Source organism: Callorhinus ursinus, unplaced genomic scaffold (genome assembly GCF_003265705.2).
Source record: "Callorhinus ursinus isolate GAN/ISIS: 27379988/994484 unplaced genomic scaffold, GSC_fseal_2.0 scaffold13, whole genome shotgun sequence".
In the NCBI taxonomy this organism is placed as follows: Eukaryota; Metazoa; Chordata; class Mammalia; order Carnivora; family Otariidae; genus Callorhinus; species Callorhinus ursinus.
In genome coordinates, this window is record NW_027397075.1 from 14,111,392 (window position 1) to 14,130,245 (window position 18,854).

Genomic DNA, 18,854 nt, shown 5'->3' on the forward strand with positions numbered 1-18,854 from the left:
CAGAGCGAAGCGATGGGGAGGACAGAGGGCACGGGAAGATAAGAGCCCCCTAGGCCCGAAGGGCCCAGGCCACAGCCTCTCTCTGGGAAGCTGCTTCTCTGGACCCGGGGCCATGGTGCTCACAGCACTGTGCAGTCCATGTGCATAATTGATCATAACGGTGCCCTGAGCTGCTCAGACCAGGCATTCCACCAAGAATCAAAGCTGGGTAAAATGTCAGTAACAAAGCTCATTGTTAAGAGCATTGTAGAGCCTGCTGCACAGTGAGGAGCCCCGGCCAAAATTCTTGTGCCCCGAGAGGCACGGCAGGTTCCACCTCTGCAGAGAGCACATGGTGCTCCTGGCCCCCCGGGCACAGGTTTCAGGGCCTCATTGAGTGAAGGGGAGAAACTGAAGCCCAGGGCCCCCATGGTAGGGTGAGAAATGAGACTTTCTCCACGTGGGGCCAGGTAAGGATGAACCAGGCTGCCCTCCCACTCTCTGCGCCCTTGGGGATTGGGTGGGGGGTCCTCTGTGTGCCGAGGGGAGGAGCAGAGCCTGGGCCAGGGCCTGGGGGCAACCGTGTGTCCTGCCTGGCAGTGGGGACTTCTAGTCTGCCATGCCCGCAGAGTGCCGCCCACATTGTCTGGAGGAAGGCCTTCCTCTGAGGCCCCCAAGAAGCCCCAGACAGTGTTCCAGGGCCTGTGGGCAGTTCATGCACACCGAGAAACAAAGGAAGCATGGCCCCATGTCAAGAACCTGCGGGAGAAAAAAGCCCAGCACTATAGATTTGCCACCGCCAGACCCGGATTCTAAAACACCTGTGTTTACAGTGTTTAGAGAAACAAACAAGTTTAGACACACAGGCAGAAAAGAGAAAACCATAAACACGTCTTAGAAGCTGGAGAGGGAGGGGACTCGTCCATTTGTCTGGTCTGAGCTCCAGCGGATGGGAGAGCACGGGGACCGGTACTGAGTGATGGGGCAGCGGCAGAGAGAGAGTGTTCCCGGGTGGGCTGAAGCCTAGGAGCCCTCAGGAGAGTAAGGAGAGAGAAAACCCTGCCTGGAATCCATAGACCAACCCCAGGCTCACCGGCCCTTCGCCTGCTGCTGCAATAGCCAGGGAGACGGTGCGGCTGCGGGGGGTCCACGTGACCCCCGCCCCAGAGGCGCCGCCTGCAAACCCCTCCTTGATCAGCGGGAGCAGAGGGCAAAGGCTTACACGCCCCGCGCCTGTTTAATATCTGACAGGTACAGGAGCAGTGACGCAGATGTCACAGCGATGGTGGCCTTGTGCTCCTGCCCACCCTGCATGCCGTGGCCACGTTGGCTCCTGCAGTCACTGGCGCCTAGGGGTGGGGCGGGATGTGCGCCCGGGCATCCACGAGCTGGCCAGGACCCTCCGGTGTCCCTGACAAAGTGCAGCGTGGGGGCCGCCAGGGCCTGTCCACCGCCGGGCTGCCCCACACGGATCCGCTGGGAGAAACCTGGAGGAGCCCCCCCTCTGACCCGCTGCACCCCCTGCACCCCACCTCCAGGTGCGGCAGCGGATTGGCTACTGCCCCCAGTTTGACGCTCTGCTGGACCACATGACGGGCCGGGAGACGCTGGTCATGTACGCCCGGCTTCGGGGCATCCCCGAGCGCCACATCGGCGCCTGCGTGGAGAACACGCTCCGGGGCCTGCTTCTGGAGCCACACGCCAACAAGCTGGTCAGGACGTACAGGTGCGGCTGCACTCCGGCCCCCTAACCACCCCGTGCCACAGTGACTCCCGCGCCCCTGGGGTGGAGTCTGAGTCTCCCTTACCATAAAGCTGGTGGCAGCCGAACAGGTCTGGGGCCAGAGCTGCCACCCGTCGTTCCAGGATCAGATGGGGATCTGGCGGCATGACCCAGGCAGTGGAGGGGGGGCCTGCCCTGCCGGTTCCTACCAGTTCCTGCCACTGGGGAGGCACGGCCAGGCCAGGGGGAGGCCAGGCCTGTCAGGCCCCAGTCAGCAGAGACAGACGGTGTTACTGTCCTCTGGGTGTGGACTGACACCCCAGCACAGCTTTCCTTGGGGCCCCCAAAGCCACAGGTGGGCTTTCCAGGCACGCTCCCCTCATTCCTGTTCACCCGGGGCGCTCTGCGATCACTGGGCCCAGTCTGATGCTAGGACACAGGGAGCCCGTGCTAATCATGAGCCTTGCCACCCACACACCCCTGCTCCCAGCGGTGGCAACAAGCGAAAGCTGAGCACAGGGATCGCCCTGCTTGGAGAGCCTTCGGTCATCTTCCTGGATGAGCCATCCACTGGCATGGACCCCGTGGCCCGGCGCCTGCTCTGGGACACTGTGGCACGGGCCCGAGAGTCCGGCAAGGCCATCATCATCACCTCCCACAGGTAGAGCCGGGGTCTCGGGGTCAGTGGAAGAGCCGAGACGAGGGCTGGCCGGGTGGGGCCGGGTGGACAGAAGACCTGTCAGCAGCTGGCTCAGAGTCTGTGAGGAAAGTCACCAGCTAGCCATGTGGGCCACCCTCTGAACATGGGAATCAGGAACAGTGCGATCCGGCCGTCGACACCGGCCCCTCTGCCTGAGCCTTTGACACGGAAGGCAGGCGTCGGCATCCCCCGGCCCCGTGTCAGGCCTCTGCCCCTCTCCCCAGCATGGAGGAATGCGAGGCCTTGTGCACCCGGCTGGCCATCATGGTGCAGGGTCAGTTCAAGTGCCTGGGCAGCCCACAGCACCTCAAGAGCAAGTTTGGCAGTGGCTACTCCCTGCGGGCCAAGGTCCGGAGCGACGGGCAGCAGGGGGCGCTGGAGGAGTTCAAGGCGTTTGTGAACTTGACCTTCCCAGGTGAGGGCCTCTGCGCAGAGGGCATCTGTGCCTCACCCCTGCCGAGTCCCCCGTCCCTGACCCCTGGGAGGAGGGCCATGATTGCATGGTCCCCTGCCCTCCAGCCTGGCCCTCACGGGGACACGGGGTCTTCTTCATGCAGGCAGCGTCCTGGAAGATGAGCACCAAGGGATGGTCCATTACCACCTGCCCAGGGATGACCTCAGCTGGGCCAAGGTGAGTGTGGGCCCTGCCAGCCTAGCTGGGGCTGGGGAAGGCCCTTGCAGCTGTGACTCCTTCTGTGGGGCTTCTAGGCTCCTTCCATAGAGGAGTCTCTTATGGTTTCTGCTCTAGCACTCATCCTAAAATCTGCCAGGTTCAGAGGCTCATTTGAGTCAGAAAAAAATGGGTGCAAAAAAGGGAACTGGCCCAGAGAGCGTGCCCAAGTTTGCACCCCGAGCTGGGAAGATTCGGGGGAAGCCTGGCCCCAGGGCCTGCTTATCCTGCACAGCCCCCCTCCTCTGCCAGGGAGCAGGGGCTCTGGCTGGGTCAGGGTAGGACCTCTGGGAGCCTTAGCCCCCCCACCCCTTGGGGCCAGAGCACTCCCAGACCAGCCAAGGTGCCCCCGCTCCTGGGCTTGTTAACAGCCGCTTTTCTGCTCCCACAAGGTGTTTGGTGTTCTGGAGAAGGCCAAGGAGAAGTACGCCATGGACGACTACTCCGTGAGCCAGATCTCACTGGAGCAGGTCTTCCTGAGCTTCGCCCACCTGCAGCCACCTGCCGAGGACGAGGGGCCATGAGGAGCCCGCAGGCGTGGGGCAAGTGGCCGCACAGGCAGGCGTCCTCCCTCTCCGAGCTCATCTTATCCTGCACCTTTATTTCCAATCACCGTTTTCTATAATGGACGCGAGAATCAAGGCACAGTGGGGACCAGGATGTCAGAGCCCTCGCGCTGGGAATCAGCATGCGAACATCCATGTCCAAGGCAGTGGCCAGAGCCCCTCTCTGGAACTCGGGACCCAGCAAAAGCAGCCCCGCAGCCCGTGCGGGTGAGCCTTGGGGTCTCTGGGCAGAGAGCCCCTCAGGAAGGGGCTGCAGCCGACCTGGGGGTTGCATTTCCTCAAGTGCTCACGAGACGAGCACCAGTAACACCCCCACGTCTGCACACAGCATGGAGCCTCCCTGGGGCGACACGGGGAGCCAGCAGGACAGCGGGCAGCAGGGCTCGCCAGGCTGCCTGGAATGGAGAGAATGTCGCCTGTGGCCATCCACGAGGGAGGTGCTGGCTGTGACCACACTCTGTGATCTTGGCTTCCGGGGGCCTGGGAGTCGCTGCTCCATGGAGCGTGCTCTCGATGCCGGGTAGGGCTGACCCCGCGCCTGGCGCCATCACACAAGCGTCTCCCAGGGTCGGCAGGCTCGGGGAGAGAAGGCAGTCCTTAATGCCCGAGGCTGGCTTCTGGAGAAGCCACCAGCGGGAGGCCAGTTGGGGACCACTGCGGGACCAAGGGACCGTCTATGGAGGATGCACCTGACACGCGGTGACTCTATCCAGAAAATAAAGTCCAGGAGGGAACACGACCTCGGTCTGTATGGAGTGACTTCCAGTGCTCACTGCCAGGAGGTGAAGCAGCCAGGCTGGCAGGCGCCAGAGCGGGTTAGACAGACCCCTGGCAGGTCCGCCGTCCCCACCAGGAGGCACGAGCGCAGGGTCAGGGTGGGGGGTGCAGACCCCCGTGGGGCGGGAGGCCTTGGACACCAGGGCCACTCGGGGCTTTAGGCAGAAGATTCTTCTTCCGTATCAGCTTCCTTTTAATTTATATGCTCTTATTTCTGACAGTTTTCTTTTTAAGATTTTAAATTTATTTGAGAGATAGAGTGAGTGTGAGCACAGAGGGAGAAGGAGAAGCAGGCCTCCCACAGAGAAGGGAGACCCATGCGGGGCTCAATCCCAGGACCCTGGGACCATGACCTGAGCCGAAGGCAGACACTTAATGACTGAGCCACCCAGGCGCCCCATTTCTTAGTTTCCTAAATTTCCACGGTTTGAATCTCTTTCTGTATTCCTTTAGAATTCATAGTTTTAGAGACTTGTTGCATCACTTTGATCCTCTAGGACAATCTCGTGCATTTTTATCAACCTCCCCACGCTTAGGAACGCTGCAGTCTCCAGTAGCTTTCTCTTCCCCTTAGAATTCCTTACACCCTCATCCTTTAGTTCCATGTTATAAAACGTAAACTCGGGGTGGTTGTGGCCCTAAATGTGCCCCATGGGAAGCGGCTTCTGGGAGGCGGGCTTGGGCTGATGCAGGGTTGCTGGGGTTGGCCGGGCGGTTGGAGGAGGGGTAGAGCCAGTGGCCCTACTGCTCCATGGCCTGAGCTCGCTTTTTAGCCTATGTGTTACAGATTTAGAAATCTGGCTTTTTCTTTCCTTTGAGGGCGTGAGGAAAGGCATTCAAGACTGAAGGAACAGCATATGCGAGGCACACCCACCCTGAAATCAGATTGCACTGATCCAGAGAGAGGTGCTTCATGTGACAGGACAAGGAGGAGAGAGGGCTGTGGAGACGGGCAGGATGAAAGTGGCCGTGGTCCTGATCAGACCCTTCTTCAGAAGACCACCAGTGGCTGGAGAGAGGGCAGGGCAGGGCTGAGCTGCTGCAGTGGGGACCAGAGGGGCCGGTGTGCCGCACAGTCAGTGAGAGCCCGCAGGGCCCAGGGTGTCTGTGGGATGAGCGTGGAGCACTGCAGCCAGGCAGGAGGGACCCCAGGAGTCCTGCTGGAAGGGGCATCGCCAGATCATCTGCAAGGCTGCTGGACACCCAGCACAGGAGCTGAGAATCCTTGAGGAGCCAGGAGTGCGGCCTGAACCCTCTTCTCCCCGAGCCTAGCTGGTTTGGTTTGAGCTGAGACAGCTCCGGGCCCCAAGATGGGGAAGGAACCACAGACACCCCAACAGGAGAGCTGACCTGCTTCATCCCCCATCCCCAGCCCATCCCTCTCCTCCAGGCCCTGGGGCCTTGGGGGCGGGGGGGATGGTGAGACACTCCCAAGGGGCCTGACACCCACGTGAGGGCTGAGGAGGTCTGTGGAAAATCTGGCCCCATCCAATGGTGTGGCTCAACCGAAACACAGTGGCCTGTCCCTAAGCATGACAGTGCCACTCAAAACATGGCCTGACAAGAGAGGAAGGGGCAGATCCTGCTGGGCCCACGCCTGGGCCTCAGGCCGAGCCCCTCCACTGCTCCCCCCTGGGGAAGAATGCCAGGCAGCAGTACACAGGTCCGCTGCCGCGGGTCCAGGGGACCCCACCCCCGACCACAGAAACAGCTCCTGTGGAGGGAAGGCTCCAGCCGGCTAACCGCACACACCAGAAGGCCCAGCCCCAGCAGTTTACAGACAGGCGTTTATTTCTCTGCCAAGTACAAAGTCCAGAGAAGGAGGATCTGGGCGTTGTGTCATCATCAAGGCCTCAGGGAGTCAGATTCCATCTGCCTGCTGTGTCCAGGTGGAGGCTCCCTCTCAAGGTCCTTTCCTGGGGTCAAGGTGTCCCTGAGGCTCCGGATGGAATGGCAGGAAGCAGGAACAGCAGGAGGGCCCAGCCCCTGGAAGTCGTGTGTGCGTCTCTGCATCATTGCCCAGCACACAGGCGGGGCTGCACCAGGCACAGGGAGCTGGGACACCAGCTAGGTACCCCAGATAAAAGCCAGGCTCCAGGACACAATCCCAGCCTCCACCACAACTGCAGTGTGCAGACTGGCATCCTCGAGGGAGGCCCAACCAGGCATGCTCTTGTTGCCCGTCTGAGCTGCTCAGACCCCACCTTACTTAGGAAGCCCCACAGCCCAGCAGAAGTGGCCCACCTCCCCACCATGGAGTGTCCTGGCCCTTTGGTTGCAACGACACAGAAAGGCAAACTGGAGTTTTTTGCTGGGCAAATGCCAATCCCAGATATTCAGTCCAGGACCCCAGGGGGAGCTGAGGTCAGCTGCGTCTCAGGGACCCTCAGCCCAGTCTCAGGAAGCAGCTGACGGACTAAGGCTGATGGAGGAGTGAGCCAAGGCCAGCACCTGGAAGGAAGGCTGGAAGGCACTGGTCCGAGGGTGGCCACAAGCTGCCTGGGGATGACCATACCCCCAGGGTGAAGGACAACCTGGCCCAGCCCACCTGGCCTGGACCCACGTGAGCCCAATTCTTTGACCACATAGAGACAGCAATGTCCCAACCCCAGACATGATACCTGCAGGGCCAGAGCCTGGAGATGAGGGGCGAGGGTTCCCAGAGACCGGGGACCAGACGAGCAGGCAGGCTGACTGATTTGGCTGCTCCATCTACAGGATACCCCAGGCCAGCTGCTGTCCAGCTCCCCTCTGGGGACCAGCAGGATACTGATGGTGTAAGCCAGCCGCGTCCTCTGAGACCCCCACTCCCATGCAGACTCGTCAGTGTGAAGGGCGGGCCACCTGTGCTCAGCCAGACCCTGTGGCCACACCAAAAGGCCGAGCCTTACCTGCACACAGAGGGACTTCCCTGGGTAGACAGCCTGGGCTCCACTTGAGCCCAGAGGGGCGAACCCCACCCGCTCCTGCATCAAGGAGCTGGCCCACAGAGGTTCTAAGAGGTCCCCCCAAACACCAAGATCAGGATTAGGCTGCTCACCCCACCCCGCAGCTGAGGCCAGCAGGCTATGTGTGATACCCCACTCTGCAGACACGAGGCCCCTTCTCTGAACCCCGGCTCAGGTCCAACTCCAAACCCTGGAAGATTCAACTCCCTTTCCCAAAGGAGGGAGAGTCACTGGCATCCCTGCACAAGGGGGCTTAGGGCTGGTGGGCCGAGAGGCTACCCGCGAAGGGGCAACGAGGCAGAGAACTCGGTCCCCACAGCCCCTCAGGAGAGCACCAGAAAGCAGGGTGTTTGGCCCTGGAGTCCCTTCCCCACCCGACAGGCCCACATAGCCTGGGCCTCAAGCAGGCACGAGGAGAAGCTGAAGCTACAGGGTCAGGCCCGAGGAGCGGGGGCCCTGCCTTCCTTCCTCAACACACAGGGCTGCCCAGGCCCCGCTCCTGGGGCCCGGCCTATACCCCACAGATGCTGGTGTCAGATGCCTCCAAGACTGGAGAAGCTCCAAGTTAACTGGCTGTGGATGGCACAACATAGGCCCTGGGAGCAGGGCCACGGGCCAAGACGCCTTGGTCGCAGTCAACGCTCCACATGGCCCTCAGCGCACCCAGGGCTGCAGCACACCAGCTTCACTGCTCTGTATCCAGCTCTGGCTGGACCCCACCCTGCCCCCTGTGGGCCCCCCCCAGCTCTAGTGTCACTATCCTTGACTTCCCTGGGGCAGAAATGAACACAGGGCTTTGGGCATGAAAACCAGCACAAGCCCCCAAGCTCACTGCTCAGCAGCCCCTAGGAGAGTCCACAGTTGCCTGCTGGCAGGAGGAGTGGGGGGAGGTCTCAGGACCGGACACCCCACACCTTGGAGACCCCAAGCCTGGAGCTGGAGAGGCCTCCCCACAACTCCAGATCCTCACTGGTGGTCTGGCCCTTTAAGACCCAGCCTGGGGGCGCCTGGGTGGCACAGTCAGTTAGGGGAGTTAAGCGTCTTCGTTAAGCCTCTGCCTTCGGCTCAGGTCATGATCCCAGGGTCCTGGATCGAGCCCCGAATCAGGCTCCCTGCTCTGCGGGAAGCCTGCTTCTCCCCGTTTGCTGTTCCCTCTGCTTGTGCTCTCTCTCTCACTGTGTCTATTTCTGTCAAAGTAAGTAAATAAAATCTTTAAATAAAAAAAAAGACCCAGCCTGGCCACCCAGAAGGACCAGCCAGAGCCTCTTCCTGGGCTCCTTCAGGGGCTACAGGCACTCAGGAGCCCAGGCCTGTAGGACCCAGGCCTTGGCAATCCAGCTCCTCTTCTAATGTCTCCCTCAAGGTCACCAAGCCATCACCAGCTCCCTGACCCCACCCAAACCCCTCTGTTGCACCTGGCCAGGCCACCCCTGCCCTTAGCGTAGGGACTATTAGCGATAGGTAGTAGTGCTTTCTTGACATGGTTTACAAGGGAATGCGATGTGTACTTGAAGCTCCTGGATGGCCCACCGTGACCTCCAGCACAATCCAGGCTACCACTAAACCATGTCCCAGGTCACCAGCCTCCAAGGACAGGCACTGCAGAGGCCATCAGGCCCACAGAGAATGAAGGCAGAGAGAACACTCTGATTCCAAAGGGAGAGCAGCCCCACATGCCAACAGGTTGCCCTCGACCCCGGGAAGGAAGGGAGGGGCTCAGGACACTGGGAGAACCAGGCATGGGGCTGGCTGCCAGTCGCCCCGTCTGCAGGAGCCCTGCCCCACCCCCACCATCAAACCGGGACCAAAGACCTTCAAAGGTCCACGGAGGACCCAGCATCCCAGCCCTCAGCCCCCAGAGCCTTAGTCGGTTGGCACAGGGGTGTAAGAAGGGGAAACCAGAACTCCTGGAAGGCGGGGTCGGGGGCCTCCAGTTTTAATTTCTTACGTTTCTTCTGAACACATTCTGTTGATCTTCAAAATGGCAAAAAGACAAGATGCTCAAATTTTAAAGCTCAACAGCTGATAACACACTTGATAACAAAAATCTGTAATATTTAGAAACAAATGCGATTAAATTTATGTGTCTGATTAAATCATGCTTTAGATTTAATATAAAACTTGTTAAAATTTATATGCGTGCCAAGTTATATCACTTTAGCACATTTTTTAAAAGCACAGGCGGTTGTCAGCCCAGCTGCTTGTGTCCCTACCCCCTCTCGCCATGGTGGAGTCACTGGCCTGCTCCCTCCCCACCCCAGGGTGTTGGTGCCGCCCTGGGCAAAGGCTCTGCTGAGTCAAGGCCCTTCAAGCATGCAGAGAGCAATGACTTGCCGACAGAGTCTGCAGCACCGTCCAGCCCTCCCTGGGTACTAGCTGCAACCTGGACTCTGCTGTCCTTGCCTGGCAGCTAATCCATCTCCAAGTCACCGGGGTTCCTTCCTCCAAAAGAGATCCGCTCGCCATCTGTTGTCTTCTCTTCCTTGATGCACCTACCTGTTCAGACCACGTCTGCGGCAGGGTGCACCCTCTTTCCTCCCACTGAGTCATGGAGTAATGACCGCTTGCCAGACACGGGCCGGGAACGCCGGAGGCACCTCGGTGAACAAAATCCGAAAGCTCTGGCCCGCTGGGCACCGGGATTTACTCTTTCCAGCCTCCTGCCTGGGTTCGAGGCCACTACTGTGGCAGAAGAGTCAGCCTCCCTGCCTGCACTGTCCACCGGCCAGAGGGGTGACGGCTCGGCGCGGGATGCTGCACATGCTCCATGTCGCCCCAGCACCGCTGAACCCCACATTCCTAGCCCCGGCCTGCGAGCCGCCACCCCGGCCTCCCCCCGCTTCCTCCGACGAGCCTCCGCGCCGCTGCACCTGCTAGTCCCTCTGCCGAGCGCCCGCTCTTACTCCGGTCCCAGCTGCAGCGTCACCTCCTCGGAGGCGCTTCCCGCTTCGCATCTTGTCTTCTACCCTGCCTTTCGCTCCCAGTTGGCGATGGCCGCACTGGCCCCTATCTAGGCTGGGGACCCTGCCGAGCCCCGCTGGCGCAGAAGCGGGGTCTGCACCGTCACTATGCACGCCTCGTGTCGTTTTTAATCTCACCAGCCAGTCCCTGCACCTGCCCGGCCCCCTGCGCCCTGCGGGCCCCACGGTCTGCCGCCCCCACGGTCTGCAGCCAGAGGCCGCCGCGCCCGCACTGCCCGCACTGCCCGCACTGCCCGCACTGCCCGCACTGCCCGCACTGCCCGCACTGCCCGCCGCCCCACAAGCGCAGCAGCGTGGCTCCGAGGCTGCGAGCCCAGTGCGCACGCGCAATGGGCGGGACGGGGCCGCGGCTGCGTTAACTCCCTCCGCGCGGGCCCGGGAGCTACCCGCGCGGCGCGGCCCCCAGCCAACAATCTACCGGCCTCATGTGGGACGCACCCAGCCCCGGGTAGCCCCAGATACCTCCCCAGGGAGGGAAATAGAAGAAGAGTCCCCGACGCGGCTAACCAGAAACGGCCGTGGCCCTTTAACACTCCCCTCGCTCGCTCCCATTGGCTGAGGCGCTTTACGTCATCGCTGCGCGCCCGACAGCGGCGCCTTCCCGCTCCCTAATCCTGACGCCAGAGCGGCGCCGGCTTTAGCGGCTGAGGAGAGCGGGAGGAGGTTGCGGCGGCGGGAAGATGTAAGTTGGGGGAATCCGACCCCATCCGAGCTTCGGGGGCCGCCCGCAAAGCTCGGCGGGGCGCGTGGTTGGAGCCGGCCCGCCGCTCGGCCTCTCGGTAGGCACGGCAGCCTGGCGGCGCGGCAGCGGGTGTGAGAAGAAAGAGTGTGGCTCGGGGCGGGCGGAGTGGGAGGCGCCGAGGCCGCGGCCCGGAAGTGGTCGGGGCCGTGGCGGGCGGAAGGGCGCCTCAGATCGTCCCCCCTTTGCGGCGCGCCCGGCTAGGCCCGCGGGACTCGGAGCAGTCGGGAGCGCGGCTTCCGCCTTCGGGGCTCTGCCGTCGGCGTGGAGACCCAGGCCCGCCACGCCAGGCCCTGCCCTGGAAGCGCTCGCGGCCCGGCGCCTGGACTGGGGAGTTGTGAGTGAACGCGGACGGGGAGGGACGGCGGGGGCGGAGATGCTTTGTGGGGTACCCTGCAGGACCGGCGGGCCCTCCCCTCGGGGCCACTAGCTGAGTGGGCCGTGCCCTGGTCGGTGCGAGCCCCTCGGGGACGCGGCCCCCGCTGTCCCGCAGCGCGGCCGCACGGGCTGCCCCAGAAGGGAGGATACGGGAGAGCAAAGTCGTGGCCTTTTCCTCTTAATTTCGCATGATTTGTGCCGAAAATGCACTTTTCAGTGGGGAAGGTGCTCTGAAGATGGGAGCCGAAACGCCATCTGCTCGAGGTTTAACTAACTGTTCTTTCTCTCTCTGGCTGTTGGACGCGCACCTTTCCGGAGGATGGGGGAGGTAACCGAGGTCCTGTGCTGTGACCCCCAACTTGTGTGAACAGAGAGCCTCAGTCTCTGCTGTCTAGCACTCGGCCACGCCCGGCAAAGTCCGCTCGCCCTGTGGTTCTTGATGTGTAGAGCTTGAGAATCCCGGTGGTGCTCGTTGTCGCGGGGTACCTTGGGGCAGACCTTTGGGACTGGGGTGGGGCCCGGGAGTGTGCCCTGCAGGTCCGTGCTGCTCAGGCAGGCACCCCGGGGCCACACCGAGGGGTTTGACGGGCTTAGTGCGGGGCGGGGGAGTGTTTTATGAATGAGTTTTTACACCAGTTGAACGTGGAAAAGATGATATTTGGGGCGTGGGCTCTCAGATGCTTTACTGAACGTCAGTTTCATCTGTTAACCTCTTTTTGCTTGGTGGCTACTGGAACATTTTAGGATGTGCTTGTAGCTCACACTCTGTTTCCGTTGGACAGTGCTGCGCTTGGTGATCCCCTAATGGGGTGGCCCAGGGACCCCTGTTGAGCATTCAAGAGGTCATGTGAGACTTTGGGACACCAGAGTTTATGTGGGGGGAAAGTCTCCAAACACGGAGAAACATCCCTTTCTTCTAACATAAGCCAACCTTTACTGAGCCTTAACTAGGTGCCAAGTTTGGTTAACTATGGAGGTGTAGGAGCTATAATTGTCACTGTAATGCTCATGTGAAGCAGAGGCTCAGAAAGGGTATGTGACTTATCCAAGGTCACACAGCAAAGCTTCGAATCAAACAGGCAGGCTGAGTCCACAGATTCTTACCCACTGAACTATAATTCCTGATTGGTGGCCACTGACCGTGTCTATCCAGTGTTGTTTGCTCAGTACCTGTAGTACCTTATTGTTTTAAGGCAAAACATCTTAAACGATTTTACCAGCCTGGAGAAGAGCAGCAGAAGTGACAGACGTTCTGCTTTCTTCTGCTCTAATTTGATTGTCCAAAGCTGGCCTTCCTTCTTGAGTCACGACATTTATTCAGCATTTTGGGCAGCCCTACACGTGTGAAATCAGGATACCAAGTGGTTGCCTTGTCCTGGTTACTCAGAGGCTGTTGAGGAAGATGAGTTAGAAGTAGGTGACACCAACATCCTGAGATCTTTGCCTGCATCTCAAGCAAATTGTAGAAAACGTCCCTGGAAATACTGAAGGTCGAAGATCCCCCAGGAGACAAGTCACATAATGGATCGGTAGTTTGTTCCAAGTCATATTTACTGAGCACATGCTGCAGTGCGGGCACTTTGTTAGACCCTTATGATCAGTGTCCTCCAATTCCAGTGCCTCCCCCCACATACACACACACTTTATTTTGGGGGGAAAATGTAAACATACAGAAAGGTTGAAAGAATTGCCCAGTGAATACCTGCATAACCACCATCTAGATCCTACAAGTCACATTTCTACCATATTTGCTTTATCATATACCAAACCACTCATCAACATTTTCTATTGCATTTTGAAGTAAATAGCAGACTTTGGGGTACTTTCCCATAACACTTTCATTTGTATTTCATTAACTAAAGGTCAGCATTTGCAAGGACTGTTTTCTAATTTAACTATCTTACTGCTTTTTCAATGTTCACATGGGACATTTTATGTGTTTGCATTTGGGTTATGTTTTGATGCTGGTACCTGTCACTTTTGAAATGATTTTTGCTTCCAGTCATCATATATCCAATGTGTCCTACAAGGAAATTGCAACAGTAAAACAAGATCTAATCACACCAATAATCCTATCAGAAGAGCCACACTTGGCTTTTTTTCTGTTCTGCGTGCAAATGTGGTGGTATAGTATTTCTAAGGGGATGGTAGAGGGCTTATCATCAAACTAAGGAGTGAAACACAGGTACTGTACCAACTGTAAAATAACAGTGACAGGCACCACCACCGTTTCCTTATGGAAAAGACGACAAGGTGAGGTGAGGGTCTGCCTGTGGGGCGGGACTGTCCCTGAGGAAATGGAAGAGGTCCCTGGATGTTCCTGGCTTTGTGGGCGCTCGCTGCTTACTGTGTTCCTTGCCACCACCTCGTGTGCTCACCTTTTGACTGCAAAGTAGATTTGTTGCCTTGCCAACTCGTTCACTCTGTAAATCCTTTTATCTTGTTATTAGGCTGCACTTTGGCGTAAATTGCAATCGATTAGGGATCGTTTCTCAGACTCGAGTTAGAAGTGAGAGTTCAGATAAGTGAGGCCACCATTGCTGCTTTGAACACCTCAGAAGGGGAGAATGGATTTATCAGGAGTGAAAAAGAAGAGCTTGCTAGGAGTCAAAGAAAATAATAAAAAGTCCAGCACTAGGTAATCCTTCTGTCAGATTTTTCTAGTGCTACTTTGGGGGTGCTCGTTACTAGGGACCCTCAGAAAGGGGAAGATTGGAAATGTCTTACATATTACAGTGACGTGTCCTAAGCCACAGATCGTTTTGCTCTGGGATCGCCTGGGATCTCATGTAGCCCTTTGGATCCCCTCTTTTGGGTAGTGTTGTTTCCGGGTTTGGTTAGAGGGGCATGCGATCTCACAGTCTTCCTCACCATCCAGGGCTCCTTCTCCTACCAAACGTAAAGACCGCTCTGATGAGAAGTCCAAGGATCGTTCTAAAGATAAAGGGGCCACCAAGGAGTCAAGTGAGAAGGACCGTGGCAGGGATAAAACTCGGAAGAGGCGCAGTGCTTCCAGTGGTAGCAGCAGCACCAGGTAGGACTCCGCCGGGCAGAGCATGGAGCCAGCCTCTCTTCTGTGGCCACGCCCCTTTCCCTTCGGGGAAGAGCCCACAGAGTCCTCATTATTTACACACAAAACACTTTGAGCTCGTTAATCAAGGCCCTAATTATGGCAGACTGGTTTGGGTCTGCTCTGGTTATATATGAAGGATGGCCTTTGGGTGTTTTCTAGAGATGTTAACGAATGGGACATCTTGGGGTATGTGTTTCTTTCAGGTGCTTTTTTCTTCAGAGTCATGATTGGGTTGCCCTAGCCTAAAGCTTATTTTTTCTCCAGTTGAAACCAGCCTGAGTCCCTCGGTAGCCACCTTCCAGGCTGGGTTGGTGCTTCCGACTTGCTAGACTCTATCTGTACCTCCCAGTAGGCGAGGCTTGTGTATAGCTAGGAAGTGCGCCCTTGCTTCCCTGTGGCTGCACAGTGTGGATGCTGTTTTCTGTCCCCACCTAGGGCTTTGGCCAGGCAGGGGTGGGCTAAATACCATCCCCACTCCCTGAGGCAGGGAGACATGGAGGCTTGAAAACAGGAGGACAGTGGTTTCCTCTTGGGAGCATGAGCACGTGGAGGCTCATCTGTTCGGAAGAAATGCTCCCACCCGCTGTTGCCCATGACATCTCTGTCTCATTTATCAGGTCCCGGTCCAGCTCTACCTCCAGCTCGGGCTCCAGCACCAGCACGGGCTCCAGCAGCGGCTCAAGCTCTTCTTCAGCGTCGAGCCGCTCGGGAAGCTCTAGCACATCCCGCAGTTCCAGCTCCAGCAGCTCCTCTGGCTCGCCGAGTCCTTCTAGGCGCAGGCATGATAACAGGAGGCGCTCCCGCTCCAAGTAAGGTCCCTTCCAGCACCGCTTCTCTGCTCGGGAGTGCCCCTAAAACTTGTGGGTTATCTGGGAACTTAAGTTTACAAACTGGGGTCTGTAAAGTTACGGTACTTAGTATAGAAGTAGACCTAAAAAGGAGTTTTTCTATTTTAGTAGGATTTCTGAAGCAGAGATAATATGAATATACATGAACTGGTAGGGAAAGCTTCCCTATAAAAAACTGTCATCGTGGCAGTTAGCAGCCCCACTAAAAGAAATTTTGACTTGACAGAAATTGTTCTGGTGTTTTATTTTTTCAATCAGATCCAAACCACCCAAAAGAGATGAAAAGGAAAGGAAAAGGCGGAGTCCTTCCCCTAAGCCCACCAAAGTCCACATTGGGAGGCTCACCAGGAATGTGACCAAGGTGAGGGATCCTGGATCCATCCAATGGACAGTAGGGTGTGTCTCTTCTGCATATATCTTAAATGGAAAACTAGAGAAGCAGTTCTCAGAACTGAGAACATAGGCTCTCAGAGGACTGGCAAGATGGTGCGTCGAGTGGGGTTATTCTGTGTGAGAGACTTAACCCAGGTGCCGAGGCATAGTCGTTGTGTGGTGACTTCTCCGCTCCCACACGGGTAATTGGGTATGCATCAGTGACCGTTCTTTCCTCTAGGACCACATCATGGAAATATTCTCCACTTATGGGAAAATTAAAATGATTGACATGCCTGTAGAAAGGATGCACCCCCATCTGTCTAAAGGCTATGCATACGTGGAGTTTGAGAACCCAGATGAAGCCGAGAAGGCACTGAAGCACATGGATGGAGGTGGGTGACCCTGCCAGCCCTGCACTGAGCTCCCTTCTTTGTTCCCTGTGCAAGACCAGCTACCTGCCACATGTAGGGACCTTAGAACTGATTTCCAATCTGGCTGCACATCACAATCCCCCTGGAGCTCTCTCGGGGTTCCGGTTCTTAACCAGGGGGTGGGGTGTGTGTTTACTGAACACAAGTTTTATGGGACATTATTCTTGGGAAAAGATCAGTAAATATGAATACATTAGCATTTTTAGAATTTTCCAATTTGAAAGCTTAAGGATTAAACGAAGGGATTTTTTTTTTTTAATAAAGACTACATTAGGAGTATGAATAATGAAGTATTTGGCTTTTATATGGGAGTGTTTCCTTTAATGATCTCTGAGAGTCATTTTTTGTTGTGCTAACATTTCAGCATTTTTAGCATTTTAGCATTTCAGCTTTGCTGAATTCACACATTTTACCCATTTTCCTAAAATTTGTGTCTTAACTGTGACATTTATAGCTGTTCTGTATGGAGCAGAATGGTTTTAACAACAGTTGAACACTTGGGAATAGTTTTGGATGGCCAGTTTTCATTTCGTCTTCGAGTCAGTGTTTTAAGGAGCTTGGAATTTGTCTCTGCCCCAGCTCGATGCTGCTGTAATCTAGACAGCCAGGGCCAAGAACCAGGACTGCCCGTAGCACACTGTGGGCTGCCAGGCCACCTAGGGAGGAGAGTCTGAACACCCCAGAACCTTGGAGGCCCTGTTATACATACACAAAAAAAACAGTACAGTAGTTTGATGGGTAGTTGCCCTTGAGCCCTGGTAGAGCTTGGATACTAGGAAATTTTCCTTACCACCAAGCCCTCTTTCAGTCTACTTAAATTGTGGCCCATCGAGCTATACATAGCAGCTCTTGATCTTATGAATCACACCTTCATTTTAGAGATCCTCAGTCATGCATCCTTGAGAGTTTGAGCACTTGCTAAAAATCCAAGGACACTTGGCCATATCCAGGGTGTGTCCCCCATGTTTTAAGATTCTGGTAGGACTTCAGTGTGTGTCCGCATATTGTGCTGCGCACCATGCATGGGGGAGCTGGCCAGAAGATTTGTCCTCGTTGCTGTATGGTCAGTGCCTGTGAAAATTCCTAATTTGGGCTGGCTTTGGCAGTGGGCCAGGGCGGGACCTTAGGCTGCATTTAGTTAAGTCTTTTGAGTATGCTCTGAACACAGGTCTGTATGCCCTAGTTATTCCCTCAGTAGCTTTGCTATTTCCTTGAGGGTAGGAATTGAGAAGATAAAAGAACCCTCCACCCTTCCGGGGCATACAGGGGCTGTGCTTGGTCCCCTGTGCAGTCCCTGGACTGGGGTCAGGGTGTGTGCTCCCCTGGAGTTCCTAGGTCGATGCCTTGCCTTTCTTTGCTTTTTTTGAGGCCCTAAAGATTCCTCAGGCCTCCACCCTTCACTATTCTTATTCAGTTGCATTCACATGCCTGGTTTTTTGGCCTGAGGCACTGTTTCCAAACTCTTCAGACAGACTTGACTGCTCAACTTTATTTTGTTCCCTTTCCCCCAAGTCTTTTCTTCCTCCTGAACTATGATGCAATCATAGATCATCCGGAAATGTGGGTGCTGATCATCTCTCCCACCTCCACCACCACCAAGCTCTAGTGGCTTGGTCCAGTTATAATGGACACTGCCCTCATGGGGACCCAGCACCCTGAGGCTACCTTCTGGCCACCTGGGAGGTATTGGGTGGTGTGTGCCTTTTACAGCAGGAGAGAAGACTGGGCTACCTGGTTGGAGGCCACCTGTTCAAGGGCGGTCCCTCTTTAGTTCTTACACTTTACCCCCATCTCAGTCCTGCGGAGCCCCCAAAATGTCCCCACTCCTTTTGCTTGCCTCCTCCCACTGTTCTAGAGGAGGAAATTCAGGCTCAGGGCACAAACCTTCCCCTCATTGAGTGGATTCAGGTGTCGCTTCCTCTTGGAGGTGGTTGTGCATCAGGTGCCCCCGTGCATCAAGATTGAGTTCCCCATGAGGTTCCGTGCTCCCCTACAGATTTCCTGATAAAACTACCAGTAGTAGTAGCTGTGTCAGTATTTCTGTGACAAGCTTAGTTCCCCTGTCCTTGCTTACCAGCCTAGGTCGTGGGGGCTTGTCAGATATTTTGGGACTTGATCCTTTTTTCAACAGGACAAATTGACGGCCAGGAGATCACTGCCACCGCTGTGCTGGCCCCCTGGCCTCGGCCGCCCCCCAGGCGATTCAGCCCTCCGAGGAGGATGCTGCCACCACCTCCCATGTGGCGTCGGTCGCCCCCACGAATGAGAAGAAGGTAGGGCGATTTGGAGTCTTAGAGGGGACTGCTTGGGGCCAGTGTGGATTTGTTTCATTTACAGACACAGTGCCACGGTGATGACTTTGGAACCTTATTCAGCCCTGCCCACCCGCATGCTGCATGGGGATCAGGGTGGCTGCTGCTGGAGGGAGGGGCGGGCAGAAGATGCAGCCCTCCAGGTTGCACCAGGATTCCCTGGAGTGCAGTCCCTTTCCCCTTCCTAGCTAAGAAGACAGGAAGGGTAGGGTGTGTGGCTGGCTCAGTGGGAGGAGCGTGGGACTCTTGATTTCAGGGTTGTGGGTTCAAGCCCCACCTTGGGTATAGAGATTACTTAAATATTAAAACACACACACACACACACACACACACGAAGGGTCAGGAGAGGTGAGT

The 18,854-nt window shown here is 56.8% G+C and overlaps 2 protein-coding genes and 1 long non-coding RNA gene across 18 annotated transcripts in view; 2 read left to right on the plus strand and 1 right to left on the minus strand.

The window, feature by feature from the left end:
* ABCA3 (ATP binding cassette subfamily A member 3) overlaps positions 1 to 4,377 on the plus strand; it is a 40,558-nt gene extending 36,181 nt beyond the window's left edge. For 13 of the 14 annotated variants that reach the window (XM_073899648.1, XM_073899653.1, XM_073899654.1 and 10 more), the window contains 5 exons: positions 1,518 to 1,705; positions 2,193 to 2,363; positions 2,627 to 2,817; positions 2,960 to 3,033; positions 3,465 to 4,377. In XM_073899648.1, coding sequence (XP_073755749.1) covers positions 1,518 to 1,705; positions 2,193 to 2,363; positions 2,627 to 2,817; positions 2,960 to 3,033; positions 3,465 to 3,596 — 756 coding nt within the window. In that variant the 3' untranslated portion in view covers positions 3,597 to 4,377. The remainder of the gene's footprint in view (positions 1 to 1,517; positions 1,706 to 2,192; positions 2,364 to 2,626; positions 2,818 to 2,959; positions 3,034 to 3,464) is intronic. The other variant, XR_012380482.1, reaches the window with a different exon arrangement.
* Positions 4,378 to 4,519: 142 nt separating this feature from the next.
* On the minus strand, positions 4,520 to 10,763 carry LOC141373989 (uncharacterized). The gene is made up of 3 exons (XR_012380483.1): positions 9,860 to 10,763; positions 7,037 to 7,306; positions 4,520 to 6,401 (listed from the first exon to the last, which is right to left on the minus strand). It is a non-coding gene; the product is annotated as an uncharacterized lncRNA (long non-coding RNA).
* A 135-nt stretch (positions 10,764 to 10,898) lies between these two features.
* Positions 10,899 to 18,854, plus strand: part of RNPS1 (RNA binding protein with serine rich domain 1) — a 9,297-nt gene continuing 1,341 nt past the window's right edge. The window contains exons 1-7 of one of the 3 annotated variants that reach the window (XM_025877058.2): positions 10,899 to 11,026; positions 13,912 to 14,099; positions 14,340 to 14,495; positions 15,152 to 15,343; positions 15,641 to 15,743; positions 15,996 to 16,149; positions 18,320 to 18,461. In XM_025877058.2, coding sequence (XP_025732843.1) covers positions 14,029 to 14,099; positions 14,340 to 14,495; positions 15,152 to 15,343; positions 15,641 to 15,743; positions 15,996 to 16,149; positions 18,320 to 18,461 — 818 coding nt within the window. In that variant the 5' untranslated portion in view covers positions 10,899 to 11,026; positions 13,912 to 14,028. Of the gene's footprint in view, positions 11,027 to 11,052; positions 11,421 to 13,911; positions 14,100 to 14,339; positions 14,496 to 15,151; positions 15,344 to 15,640; positions 15,744 to 15,995; positions 16,150 to 18,319; positions 18,462 to 18,854 lie in introns of those variants that run through there. The other 2 variants (XM_025877060.2, XM_025877061.2) reach the window with 2 other exon arrangements.